Genomic DNA, 14,441 nt, shown 5'->3' with positions numbered 1-14,441 from the left:
GTCTAAAGTTGTTGTGTCTTCTATTCACAAAATAAGTGAAAGCAGAGGAAGAGGGATATGGGCTGGCATATTGATGCTGACAACGTTTTCTGGCTACTGCAAAATTAAAGTCCTGCATGCATGAAGAGCACCCATATCACAATAAATAGCCATTCGGAAGCATCCATAGAATTTGTTATTTTGACTTCTACCTTAAAATAAATCATAGTACCCAAAAATATATATGTTAAGACAGACATTGGAGGGACTATTTCCCCCCCTCGTTTTTTCCTCACCCAACAATATCAGTGTTTGGTTTTTTAAAGGATTAGTTACCATTAGCCACAAAAGATGCATTTTAAAGTTAAACCCCAATTTCATATCTAAACCTCTGTGATGTTCCACATTTATTTATTTATTTATTTATTTATTTATTTATTTATTTCGATTTGATTTGATTTGATTTGATTTGATTTATATACTGCCCTATGCCCGCAGGTCTAAGGGCGGCTCACAGGATAAAATCATAATATAAAACCACAAAATACTTCTATCTACACTTTGTGTTCTACATCCTTTATTATTGATATATACAGTGGTACCTCGGGTTACAGACACTTCAGGTTACAGACGCTTCAGGTTACAGACTCTGCTAACCTAGAAATAGTACCTCAGGTTAAGAACTTTGCTTCAGGATGAGAACAGAAATTGCGCGGCAGCAGCAGGAGGCCTCATTAGCTAAAGTGGTACCTCAAGAACAGTTTCAGGTTAAGAACGGACCTCCAGAAGGAATTAAGTTCTTAACCCGAGGTACCACTGTAGTTTGTTTCTAACTATGAGTGCACAGATTCTGATGTGGTTTAAGGGTGAAAAAGAATTTGATTTGACTATTAAATCTGAAGGTCCTTTAGCTGATATTTTCCTTTTAAGGTGACCTATGTCTTTCCTCTGTGCTTTTTAAATTTCATCATATTTGAAAGGTGCAATGAAAAGATAGTTGGTCACAGGAAAATTAAGTAATCATAGGTTGGTAAGGCACTCTTATGAATGTTTATTCAAAAATAATGCTCCATTGAGTTCAACGGGTCTTTGTCTTCTGACTTCCCTTCTTTACCTACTTTGTCCACCTTTCATCTTCCTGGATCCGAGTCACATCTGGAGCCAGTTTCTTGACCCAGGGCTGGTTACAGGGAGCATATGACTCCCTTTTTCAAACAGCTCCACTGGCTACTAATCTGTTTCTGGGCACAATTCAAAGTGTTAGTTATGGCTAAGAAAGCCCTAAACAGCTTTCAGTCAAAGCTGTCTGAAGGACTTATACAAACCTGCTTGGGCTTTGAGATCTTTGGGAGAGGCCCTTCTCTAGCTCCCACCACCCTCACAGATATGCTTGGTAGGGATGTTGGACAGGGCTTTTTCGGTGGTAGCTCCCAAACTTTGGAATTCCTTCCCTAGAGAAGCTGGACTGGCTCCCTCCTTGTGAAACAGGTGAAAGCATTCATGTTCCAACAGCCTTTGGAAACTGGCTGCTTTTAATGAGGGGCCTTGTGCCGTGCTTTTTTTTGTAAAAAATTAATAGATGGGGGGGGGGGAGAGGGAGAGATTTAATTCTATGGATTCTAATTTTTAATTATTTTTTCTATGGTTTTAGTGGTTCTTATTTTTATCTGTAAGCTGTCTTGAGTATCATCAGGGAAAAAGGCAGGACATAAATAAATATAATAATAAAAAGAATATTTCAGCCTTCCGAAGGAAAAGGCATATTTTAAAAGATTGACTTTTTTGTTTCATTGGCGCAAGTTGGCTTGGTTGTGTTGCCTAATTTAAAATGCCGGTTTTTCAGTTCCATATCCATGTGGTCGGATTCAGAAAAAGAAGGTGGCAAAGAGAGAGGCAAGTTATTTAGAAGAGTTGGATTATAATGACACACAGATTTTCCCAAGCCCTGATCCCCAAGATGAAGAGCCATTGTATGGGGTCGAAGAAGATCCTGACGAGGACCGTGGTGTCAGAATAGTTAATGGAGAGGACTGTAAACTGGGCCAGTGTCCTTGGCAGGTAAGTTACTCTGTCATGTATCTTGTATAAATATTATATACTCGCTTGTTATCCATATTTAACAATGGACACTGATTCTATCATTTTTAACTGCTCCCATATTGTATTAAAGTGGGGAATAGCAAGGGTCCCCACTCCAGGCTGTGGCTGGCTGGATTACCTGTTTTTAAATTTATTTTTTTAAGGCAATAAATAGCTTTTACAAGAAGAGATTCAGGGCTATGGGCCTGCAACCTTCAGCCTCATCAGGTTACCCACAGGACTTCAGATTCTGAAGTAGACTATGTAGCTCATGTTCCATCCTGACCGAATCTCTTTTGGAATTGAAGTTTGGTGATTCCTTAACCAACCCTGGGCTCTTCCCATCAAGGCATTTTGCTGCCTGAGGCAAAGGGCAAGATGGCATCTCCTCCATTCTCTGTTCATAAACTCTTACTTCAGCCTTAGTTGATGGGGCAGAGTTTGTCACTACACCTGCAGGCAGCAGGCTGAGTTATGGGGCTCAGGCCAGGCTGTATGGCCCTCACAGCTTTTCCCACTCCTTGCCCCTTAGCTTTCCCCTGCTGCCTGAGAAAGCTGCCTCATTCTGCCTAACGGTAGATCCGGCCCTTCTTCCCATTAAACCCCTGATAGAAATGCACCACATCACTCAGGCACTTAAAAGTTGCTTTTGTAAATCTGCTCTTTTATTCCCTGTCTTTGTATGTCCTTATTTATTCCCCCCCTCCCCCAATTTGGCTCTGCCTAATTTTGATTCCTACAGGTGTTCTAGAAAGAAGACTCAATACATCCTACGATGTCATTTCTCCCTCAGGAAAAAAAGCTACTTACTCACACAATCCTGATTTTTGTACCTGCTTCTTTTTTCAGGCACTTCTGATAGATGATGCAGGAGAAGGGTTTTGTGGAGGCACCATTTTGAGCCCAATGTATGTGCTTACCGCGGCTCATTGTATAAATCAGACAAAAACGCTGAAAGTTGTTGTTGGTGGGTATTTTCGATTTTTGTCACCTATTCAAAGACGCTAAATTGTAAAAAATAAATAAATTGGTAGGCGAGGTACACAGAGGTAATCACTAATAGTTTTTTGTATTTTACTCAATATCTCACCAACATTCATGTTTTGTAAATAAGCCTTTGGCTGTGAGCTGTGGTTGTGTGTGTGTGTGTGTGTGTGTGTGTGTGTGTTACTGATCTCATGTGGGATTTTTAAAAGAATAAATCAGAAGTGGGCAGGTGGGTGCGAATGAATTGGGTATGAACTGTGAGTCAGAGCTGCAAATGGTGAGTGTGCGCACGCACACATATATCGAGGTGCATAATACCCAAGCTGGACAAATTATTCTGTCACCTGATGAGAGCAAATCCCACAAGTACTTCCTCCCTTTCCTGGCAAGAAAAATGCAACAATAACAAATTGCCATCGGTTTCTAACCTTTTTGTGACTCCCGAAATAAGCTGCCCTCGCTATGTGTAGTGGGAAGATTGGTCCCAGAAATATTCCCAGTAGCAGACTACTGCAGTTCCCAGAATTCTTTGAATAAAAGAATGCGCTTCAAATGTCCTTCAGATAGGAAGTGTATAGTGTGTATGCAGACTTAGAGGAAATGCAGATCATCTTGAAGATACCTGGCGCGACTTCCTTACCTTTTTGGCGATTCAGGAGGTGTGTACAACCCCTGCTTTACCTCTGGCAGCTGCCACAGAATCTCAGAAAATATTGCAGTTTTCATCCCCCTTCTCTGTACTTCGTTCTTTCTTCCATTGAATTTTTTAAAAATCTATTTGTTAATTCGGTTAAATGTATTATCAGGTGTCAAATAATAGGTGTCAGAATTATTATCATTATACATCCAGAAGTTGGGGTTCTGGGAGGGTGGAAAGACATACATTTGCGAGAGATCGGCAAGTTTTGTATTTATCCTGGATCAAATGTCATGGACAAGTGTTGTTGTTTTTATTATATTCTAACTGGGGGGGGGGAGGAGAGAGATTAATAACAACACCACCCATTTTGAATACCAATGCACCTCATATTTATATCACGTAATAATTATACTGTACTGTGTTGTTCTCACGCAGGGGAAGTGAACACAACAGTGAGTGCAAGAACAGGGACTGTTCATACAGTGGAGAAGATATACGTACATCAAAAATTTGTTTTGGCAACCTATGATTACGATATAGCCCTCATTCAGCTGAAGACCCCCATCCAGTTTTCCGAAAACGTGATCCCTGCATGCCTTCCCACTGCCGACTTTGCAAATCAAGTGCTGATGAGAGCAGGAAAGGGTATGATCAGTGGCTTTGGCCGCCTCCACGAAAGAGGCCGAGTATCCGCCACGCTCAAAAAAATTGATGTCCCCTATGTCGAGAGGCATATCTGCAAGCTGTCCAGCAATTTCCCAATCACTGAAAATATGTTCTGTGCTGGTTACCATACCGTAGCCCAAGATGCATGTCAGGGAGACAGCGGAGGACCACATGTCACTCAATACTGGGACACTTATTTTGTGACTGGTGTAATCAGCTGGGGGGAAGGGTGTGCAAGGGAGGGGAAATATGGGATTTATACCAAGGTGTCGAGATTCATAGGTTGGCTGAGGAGAATAATGCGTCCAAAGCTGTAACACGGTGGAGCGTGAGAGGACAACCATTGTCTCCCTGATCATGGTTTATTGTCGTGATTCACACAGGCATTTCCACGGGTGAATTAAATAGGTCGCTTTGCCTAGGACTTAAACCAGCCTCTGCCAACCAGGATTATTTTTGGACTATAACTCCCATCAGCCTCAGCCAGCACAGCTATGCTGGTTGGCGTTGATGGGAGTTGTAGTACAAAACATCCCGAGGGCTTGGTGAGGCATGACTTACACTATGTTACTTTAATGGCCTCTTCATTTCAAAAGCCTTGTTCAGGTGTTCTTCCAGAACAAGAAAGATCAATATAGTATGTAGTTTTGCCTAATGCAATGCATTCTTGTATGTTATTTTCATTTATATGTACTCTGTGCCCACCTAGTACATGCATTTTTGTGCACATTTACTTGTCTGGAGAACTGGATTGCAAAATTCGGAGAAGTGCAAGTTTTGAAGGATGTTTTGCTTCATGTATTCTTTATAGAAGCACAAATTCCGTGTTAGCCTTTAAATGCTAACTGAACTGAATTTCTTCCCCCGTCCCTATAATGCCATAATAAAAGAAAGTGTTAACGTTTATCTGATGGGAAAACGCTATGTTGTTATACATCATTTTCAACAACGCATCCTTTACAGTAGCAACAAATTATATGCCTTGTGGACGCTGCTGGGTTTGTTTTGTTTTTTGAAAGCATGTTATCAGGCCATGCGAGTTGAGAGCTGCCACAGAAAGTTAGTATTCCAATCTGTTCAGAAATCACAAATCATCTGCTAGCCTGCATCTGAATGGGCCAACCTCCCTGTATTTATCTGGCTAGAGAATGTACATAGGTAATACTTGATGATCTTTGTTTCATTCCATACGCTGAATTGTAGCCCCATTTTCTAGTGACTCGCAATCTCCCAGTCTATAGCTTGGCAGAAAGCCTGTCCACTAAATTGTGTGTGTTCTCCCTCTTGTGGCCACAAAGTACCAATGCAGAAACAGTGTTACAGATGAGGGATTTTGATTCAATAGAATAATATTCAGCGTTTTCCAACTTCCTAAAATCCTAACATCCATAAGCCAAATGCAAATCGTACACATATTTACAGTAATTACACTCTTAAGCATCTCATTCCTAAAAACCATTTGGGTGGAACAAATCGCAAAACTGTAATCGCAACTGAATGTATGCAATCTGTTTTGGATTAGGGCAGACAAGTAGCTTCATGTGTCCTAGTTCAGCGACAGAGTCCCAAAAGATCCATACAACAGGCTGGCGTGATGAAGTTCTAGGGTATTTCAATGCCCTCACCCGTTTACAGAACCCAATTTGCTTTCAGCTGCTGAGGGAAGGGGGTTGTAATATCTTGCCACAACACGGGGTAAGTTTTGGTCAATTGTAGAGATACCCTGGAATGCTTCCTGCCACTTGTTTTCTGTTTCTGTAGGGAAGAAGTCCTTTCTTTCAGAGCTTCCATTTGTAAACATTAGGTCCTGCCATTGCCCTTTTGTTTTCTTACTGGGTTCTTGAACTTTAAACTTTAGTCATTCAGTAACTTCACCCAAGAGCTAACTGCTAAGCAGGCGAAATCCAATTAACTGTTCCAAGGGAACCAAAATGGGAACTCACAACTGGACAATATGGTTTCTCTTCCTTGCATTCATTTTTCATCAGGCAGAATCGAAAGGTATGGTGTTTTGTCCACAACGGTGTTAATTTGCCATATATATATATATATATATATATATATATATATATATGAGAGAGAACATGGGAGTCGGGGGCTTTTAGAATTGTCATTTAATCTGTACCTTTGAGAGTTACTCCCCTCCAAAACAGTCTTCTTCAGTTAATGTTTAGGTGAAAACTTAGTTGGTTTGACTCACGTGGCAGATTCCGTGATTTATATAGATGCAGTTTATTTGGTAGTGAAATTTGATTTGGTTCACATTTTTAAAGCCAAATTGACCAAATCTGCACTTTCTGAAATAATACGCATGTATATATGTGAGCTCTCAGCAATAGAGTCTGCTTCATCAGATGCAACCAAAATTAGTGGTTCGGTCACATGGTCTGTGAAATACATTTCAAAGTTCTGGAACACTTTGTGGCACTACCCACCACTAACACAATCTACTCAGAAGGGTGCCTGGAAAGGTTGAAGAAGTTCCCCCAGCTTGACTCTACAGAAAGCTATTCTGATCGCTCCATGCATAGGAAGCGAAATACAGTAGGTTTGTGGGCAAAATCTATTTGCTCCCCTCCACCTTTCCCCTCTTTTCAGTGTTTCTGTCGGCCGGGGATGCAAATCAAGTTGTTGTAAGGTCTAAGCGTGCCAGATTCATGTATTTCGAAGAGATCCTCCAAGGTAATTTGGAAAGAGAATGCCTTGAAGAAAGGTGCACATACGAAGAGGCTAGAGAAGTATTTGAAGACACTGAGAAAACTGTATGTATTCTAAACTTTTCCTTTATGGGCATATCAATCAAGCTGTAGTCCTGGCATTGAAATCCAATTCATGACGCAATCGTTACAATTGCTGAACCAATGATAAATTCTTAAGATGTAATCATTCTTGCACTATTTTTCACAACAACCTTGTGGGGTAGGTTAGGCTGAGTGGAGATTAGAACTCTGGTTTCCCAATTCCTAGTACAGCACTCTAACCACTGTACCACATTGGTTCTCACCCCTTACTATTAAGGATCTTTTAAGCAGTCTTTTTGACCCCATTAACTTTTTCTGTCCAAAATCACACAGAGAAATCATCAGAGAAATCAGGTGGTAATCCTATATTTGGTACAATATGTTGCTGGGGGGGAGAGAGAGAGAGAGAAATGGTCCACTGTTAAAAACAAAAAAAATTACATTTTTTCCCCAGGACAAGTTTTGGAATGGCTACTTTGGTAAGTAGTTTTTCAGTTTGTTTCATTATTTTTTATTGGATATTATATTAAAAACTAAGGGATTTATTGGAGTTGCTCATTGTACTAAAGGAAATCTGTTGATAATAGAGCATATGTTATGAGGCTAATATAGCACTTCCTTTTGCTCTTTTGTTTTGTGGCAGGGAAAAGACATAAATAACAAGTCCATTTAATTCCTCCAGCTCTCCTCTATTCTTGGACTTGCCTCATGAACTGGATTATCACAGAAGTAGGGTGTGAGCCAAATTATTGCAGAAAATTTGCCCTTGAAATAAGTGATGAGGCAAACCACTCCAGTTATGCTTTGGTCTAATTAGTAATTTGGTCTAGATAGAAAACCCAATTATTCTGTTTCAAACTTGGGAAGTGTTTAGATTTATTCCAAGTCCCCTTATGAGCCAAATTGACTTATCTGGTACTTGGCACTCTGCTACAGCTGTGAAACAGATGCCAGAAGTGCGGGAAAATAGAGTTTGCACGTTTTTGCCGGGAAAGCTGAATTTCCCAGCATTCCTGGCACCTGGGCTGCAGCAACAGCTGCTTTCCAAGTGTCAGAGGGCCATAGCTCACTGGCAAAGAATCTGCTTTGCACGCAGAAGGCCTCAGGTTCAATCTTTGGCATCTCCAGGTAGGAGATGTTCCCTGTACAAAACCCTGGTGAGCCGCTGCCAATCGGCATAGACACCTGAGGTGGACCATTGGCCTGACTCAGTTTAAAGCAGCTTCCTATGTTGCAAAGGGTATAAATTTCTGTCCTTCCCACTGCAGGTGCAGCAGCAAGCAAGCAGGCAGAAAAACTGGGTTCAGAAGCAGTTTGCATACAGATTAACTTGATGGTATAATGTCTTCCGGGACGCGGGTGGCGCTGTGGGTTAAACCACAGAACCTAGGACTTGCTGATCAGAAGGTCAGTGGTTTGAATCCCCGCGACAGGGTGAGCTCCCGTTGCTCGGTCCCTGCTCCTGCCAACCTAGCAGTTCGAAAGCTCGTCAAGTGCAAGTAGATAAATAGGTACTGCTCCAGTGGGAAGGTGAACAGCGTTTCCGTGCACTGCTCTGGTTCGCCAGAAGCGGCTTACTCATGCTGGCCACATGACCCGGAAGCTGTACGCCGGCTCCCTCAGCCAATAAAGCGAGATGAGTGCCGCAACCCCAGAGTCGGCCATGACTGGACCTAATGGTCAGGGGTCCCTTTACCTTTATAATGCCTTCCAAGAGTTGCCAAGATTCACATTCTGAAATCAGGACTACCGAAACTGGGCAACACCCCTTATTGAAATGTGGGTTTTTAGAGGGGAGGGAATGGGGTTCACAAAAACAATTTTGATGCAGCAGCAGAAGAACAGCAGGAAATATTCTCACTATTCTATATGTACTTACTAATAATATTTCCTCTCTCCCACCGGCCCCAGAAGGTGCACCATGTTCTTCTAACCCCTGCCTGCATAATGGTGTATGCAAGGACAGCATCCGAAGCTACACATGTGATTGTAGAGATGGCTTTGAAGGAGCCAACTGTGCTTTTGGTAAATCGCAATGTTTATTTATAAAAAGGCATGTGCCACATCATTTCCTAGAATCTCTCTAAATATAACACTGTGCCACCAGACGGCGATGTGGAATCCCATTTTTCTCTACCTGTTTTCCCTATTTAAATTTACAATGCTTTAACCTGAAACGCTTCTTTGGTGTGTCTAGATCCAGCTTATGTCAAGTAATATCTTTATTAATTACTCATTACTAATCTCTGTCTTCCAACAATAGCTAACTAGGCGCCATAGGAAAATTCACAGGGCGTTGTACACAATTGTCCCCCTTTCTGTCTGACAAGCAAGATATTACATATTTGATCCATTTGCGGATGGAACTGAGATATAGGCAGATGCTTCTGCTTTAAAACAGATGGTGATGGGAGGTGATTTCTTTCTCTCTCTTTTTGGATGAAAAATTCTTTATTGAAATTCATTAATGTCATTACAGATTTAACTTTATATATACACATACTGTACATTATATATATATATGTATACACACACACACATATATATCATATATATATTCTTAAATTAGTTTAACTTGGAATGTTAATTTGACCTTGTAATCTGACCTTAGATATCAGCTAAGCTAAAATCATATAATGGTACATAAAATATAATAAAACAACAACAACAATCTGAAGTAAAATAAATATAGACTTCCCATCATTTCCCGATATAGTTGATATTCGTTATTTTGATGGGAGGTGATTTCCACCAATCGCCGCCTTCCTCCTACAGCTTCTCATGCCACCTCCATGCTGCTTGTGGGAGGATCTTAACAACCACTTCCTGAACAGATTTTCAGGATGCATGGAGGGCTTCAGAGAGAATAAATTGATGAGTCACCTCTTCCCTCCAGCTCTCTAATAAGAATATCCCATGGGTGCAATTCTGAACCTAACTCGCCATTTCTGATCATAAAGGCAGTTGTTCTTCGGGCAAATGATAGATTTATTCCCAAGTTAAATGGTAAACTCTTGACTTCCATAGTCAAAAGTGAAATCTAACTGTTACAGCTGGATTACAACTTTAGTCTTTGCTGGAAAACATTGCTGCCAGGAATTAATGGATGCTGCAAGTGTCATGTATCTCACACAAAAATAGGGACTAGTGGTTAAGCCTGTAGATTCTGGAAAAATAATTGAGCATCAAAGAACAAATACATAAATATTAGAGAAAGGGAGCCCATGTTAATTTTCACAAGATAATTTCAGCTGATTGTTAATTTGGGGTGAGATCTGCTATACCGTAGTACAAGCTGGCATCTGCTTGCGCAACATGACTTCTCCTTCACTTCTCCCTCCTGAAGTCCCCCAAAACTGCTTTGAAGTTTTGAAGAAGCCCTTAGATTAGATTTTGGGAGGTACACCAGAGGCTACAGCAGAGAGAAGTGAAACCAGAAGTCCTGTTGTGCAAGGATATTTCCTCTGCATAAGTGAGTGGACATCACTGGACATTGTCCTTTGTTTAAATGCTTGTTCTATAGTTTTAAATGTGGTTTTCTCCCCTGTAGCTAAAAATGAGTGCCGCCATGAAATAAATGAGGGTTGCCAGCACTTCTGCTATCCAGAACTGACGTCGTACCGCTGTTCGTGTGCAAAAGCCTATGAACTTGGGAAAGATGCTAAATCATGCCTTCCCCAAGGTAAGTCTAGAAAATGGAAAAGAAAATAATTATTTTAGGAGGCAACAATACAGACCAATGTACCATAGTAGTTAAGAAAATGAACTGTGATTCAAGTCATCGCATCAGTCATGAAATCCAGTGGCTGCTCTTGGCAAGCCTCTGGCTGCCTCATTCTTCCCCTTCTGTGAAACAGGGATAGCTGCCTCTCTTAGTGGGTTGCTAAGAATTACAGGGATCCCCCCCCCGAAAGCCCTTATGTACATTTGGTGATCACACAGGGTCCCCGGACGTTTCACCGTTTATTGATCCCTGTGCCACCACTTTATTTCTTGCTGCCACCACCCAGGCCCTACCTGGTACAATACTGAGTCCAGTCAGGGTTAAATTGGAACATAAACTTCTGTTTATTTATTGCACTTTAACAAGCGTTTGGTTTCATAAACGGTATCAGTCAGTTACAATCATGGGGTGCCATTCCAGACCTATAACTTCTGCTACCTGCTCTCACTCACTAAACCACCTCTCGGATATTTACTTGTCTTCCTAGCTCCTAACTGTTCCTGACTCAGCTTATTTCGCTACACTAACTCAACCTACCCACAGACTCTATCTCAATTCACTCCCACGCCAACCAACCACCCAACTCCCAACGAACTCCTCCCTTTGCCCTCCCAGAGCTGGTTTTATTTCTCCATATTTTTACCTACCATTATTAGATCAGTGTGCATGCGGCAGACATAAAGACCACTTACCAGTGCAGCTGGAGGCAACCGAAACAACCCAGAGGGGATTCCCTTGGCAGGTATGTGAAATGTTGAACACAGCCTTTATCTAGACTTGCTGTAAATATGTGCCTTAGGCAGGTCTGCCCCCATTTTCCTTGCTCAGACCACAGCTCGCTCTCTTCCCTCCTCTCAACTGCCCCTCTAAACTTTTGCCCAATTTGCAGTGCACTCAACATGCTTTTGACTGGTTGTGGTTACACCAGAAATGAGCTTTTCTTCTGTAATGGTGTGTTCCCTGACGCTGTGCTCTGAGCAGCAATGGGATGCAGAAGAACAACGTACCCTGCCCTATGGACTTAAAATTACTAAATTAAAGCCATGTACTGTCTTCCGTGCTCTCAAGGTCCTGCTTTTAAACTCAGAAGGAGAATGGTTCTGTGGTGGTGTTCTACTGAAAACTAACTTTGTCCTGACTACAGCTGAATGTGCACGGCTGACTCCCGTCATTGCTGTGATTGGTAGGTAGCCAAATGATCCTTTTGTCAGTTTGCATTTCTTAGTACATAAAGTATTGATCTGATGTGTAGAGATCTTTCCTATTCTACTTAATTCAAGAGGGTTCTGGAAGCTTCTCTATGTGAAAGAAACAAGCAGAAGGTTAATGATGTTTGGCTTATTCCTTCAGAGAAGTCGAGTACAGCTGGTTTAAACTGGTTCTGTTATCTCTTTCTGTCAAGGTCATGCTGACTATAATAATAGGCCAGATGGAGCCTGGGTTTTACACTTTCTCTATCTTTTCCTTCTGGTGTGGTGTTCTGTACATAGTATGCTTTGTGTTAAGTTTTAGACTTATTGCAAGTTATTGTAAGTTTGAGTTAAGTCTGCTGCAACTGGATTTCTTATAGACAGTGCCAATCCTGAATGTACTGGATTTGTGACCGTTATGCTCATTTGCCTTCAGTAGCAGTAAAGCTCTGCTGAATGAAATGCCTCTGTTCTATTTTTGAGGAATCCTGCAAGGTGTTTAAATTTTTACTCTGCTAACTATACATTAGAATCTACTCTGGATCAATACCGAGTAGAATTTCAATGACATCTTTATCTCTGTTTTGAAAGCTCACAGCCATCTCAGGCATGTCTCCTCTTTGCGATGCAAAAACGCATGAAGGTACCTTTTGTGCACTTCCCATACATTTCACACTGGGGGTTGTGCAGGAACTGTTATTAACAAGACTGCAACCACTTTGGTTCAGGCAATTGGTGTAGATAACCAAGAAAAGATTACACTTCACCATTGCATTCCAAGATAAGCAGGCGACTGTGACACATACCCAACCTTACCAAATCCGTATTAAGAGTTGTAAGAATTCTAGAGAACTTTCCTAGCTTTGCAAAGTCAACCCACTCAGGGTTTGACCTGGGCAAGATTAAATGACATTTTGAACAACAGTATGGGACGCAGGTGGCACTGTGGGTTAAACCACAGAGCCTAGGACTTGCCGATCAGAAGGTTGGCGGTTCGAATCCCCGCAACGGGGTGAGCTCCTGTTGCTCGGTTCCTGCTCCTGCCAACCTAGCAGTTTGAAAGCACATCAAAGTGCAAGTAGATAAATAGGTACCACTCCGGCGGGAAGGGAAATGGCGTTTCTGTGCGCTGCTCTGGTTCGCCAGAAGCGGCTTAGTCATGCTGGCCACATGACCCGGAAGCTGTACACCGGCTCCCTCGGCCAGTAAAGCGAGATGAGCGCCGCAACCCCAGAGTTGGCCACGACTGGACCTAATGGTCAGGGGTTCCTTTACCTTTACCTTTAAGGTTGTAGCATTCTGTGGTTTCTCTTCTTTCTGCCCCTATAAAAATTGGGGTGAAAAGACGGTAAACATACACATGAATTCCTGCAAGTTCCATATCAAATGTTTGCTCCTCTCACCAAAAAAGGATTTGCTGAGAGTCCAGATGCGTTTGGAAACTAACAGTATCGCCCGAGTATAGCGTTGTTAAGTCCTATTGAGAAATGGCTATGTGCTTATTCCAATTCAAGGCACTATTGCTATAATAACTGTTTGCCAATGTGAGCCTATTCCAACCAAATGCTATTGCAACAACTTACGGGTACATCATTATTTGCACAGGAATCAACAGGCTGCAAAGAGTTAGGCAAGAAATACCTGTGAAACAGATAAATATACACATCCGCTATGATAGCAACACCGGTGAGAACAACTTGGCTTTGCTCGAACTCGAACAGCACATTGGCTGCAGCAGCCACCACCTGCCCATATGCATCCCAGAAAGGGATTTTGCGGAGCACGTATTGATTTCAGAACGGGAGGCTACTCTCAGTGGCTGGAAAGCCGATGGAAATAACTCCACAGGTTCAACGGCGGAGCTGTCGGTTTCGTACCTCAACGGAGACGAATGCAAGCAAATCCTCAACAGGACACTGATAACAAGGGAATTCTGTGGCTATAGCCGCGAAGTATCGGGAGAACTACTGGCTGGAGGTAGCTTTAGCGCTGTTGACTATAAAGGCACTTGGTTTCTGACGGGTGTTTTAGAACCATGGGCAACAGAAGCAACTAAGTGGGAAACACTTATATTCACTAAGACGACACGATACATGATGTGGTTTAAGCAAAAGATGGACTAACTGAAAGCAAGGGCAGAGGAATATGTGGAATGGCAAGGCCCGGCATTTGTATGTATTTGTGTAGAAGTCAGTTGTAAAAATTACGTGCACTTAACTGTTGACAATAAAACTTTTTGCCCTGACCTATGCATTTTAACAGAACACATTACTAACGTCATTTAAAAAATAATAATAATGTAGCTTTATTTACACAGTACTAGCTGGTCCTGAGATATTGCAACTGGTTTGATTTTCATAGCTACATTTGCATGAGTTTTAGCAAGCAGGGGTGCTCCTGTATGACAGGATTTCAGACAACACTGTCCTACATGC

At 41.8% G+C, this 14,441-nt stretch overlaps 2 protein-coding genes across 2 annotated transcripts in view; both read left to right on the top strand.

The window, feature by feature from the left end:
• LOC307213918 (uncharacterized protein) overlaps positions 1–5,257 on the top strand; it is a 33,526-nt gene extending 28,269 nt beyond the window's left edge. Inside the window, exons 14-16 of the mRNA XM_079972149.1 lie at positions 1,823–2,037; positions 2,908–3,025; positions 4,121–5,257. Of these exons, the coding sequence (XP_079828275.1) occupies positions 1,823–2,037; positions 2,908–3,025; positions 4,121–4,668 (881 nt within the window). The 3' untranslated portion in view covers positions 4,669–5,257. The remainder of the gene's footprint in view (positions 1–1,822; positions 2,038–2,907; positions 3,026–4,120) is intronic.
• Positions 5,258–5,743: 486 nt separating this feature from the next.
• On the top strand, positions 5,744–14,251 carry PROZ (protein Z, vitamin K dependent plasma glycoprotein). The gene is made up of 8 exons (XM_079972902.1): positions 5,744–6,352; positions 6,950–7,113; positions 7,547–7,571; positions 9,004–9,117; positions 10,643–10,774; positions 11,473–11,558; positions 11,885–11,999; positions 13,612–14,251. Exons 1-8 carry the CDS (start codon positions 6,283–6,285, stop codon positions 14,127–14,129), a joined length of 1,224 nt encoding a protein of 407 aa, XP_079829028.1. The 5' UTR covers positions 5,744–6,282; the 3' UTR covers positions 14,130–14,251.
• The last annotated feature ends 190 nt before the right edge of the window (positions 14,252–14,441 follow it).

Source organism: Podarcis cretensis (genome assembly GCF_951804945.1).
Source record: "Podarcis cretensis genome assembly, chromosome: 4".
In the NCBI taxonomy this organism is placed as follows: Eukaryota; Metazoa; Chordata; class Lepidosauria; order Squamata; family Lacertidae; genus Podarcis; species Podarcis cretensis.
Note: the sequence above shows the minus strand (reverse complement) of the source record. Positions and strands in the feature narration are given on the sequence as shown.

Coding starts and splice junctions, on each gene's coding strand:
- PROZ (XM_079972902.1), top strand. CDS start 6,283: ATGGGAACTCACAACTGGACAATATGGTTTCTCTTCCTTGCATTCATT. Junction 10,775..11,472: donor TAAATCATGCCTTCCCCAAG/GTAAGTCTAGAA, acceptor TACCATTATTAG/ATCAGTGTGCATGCGGCAGA. Junction 12,000..13,611: donor TCCCGTCATTGCTGTGATTG/GTAGGTAGCCAA, acceptor TTATTTGCACAG/GAATCAACAGGCTGCAAAGA.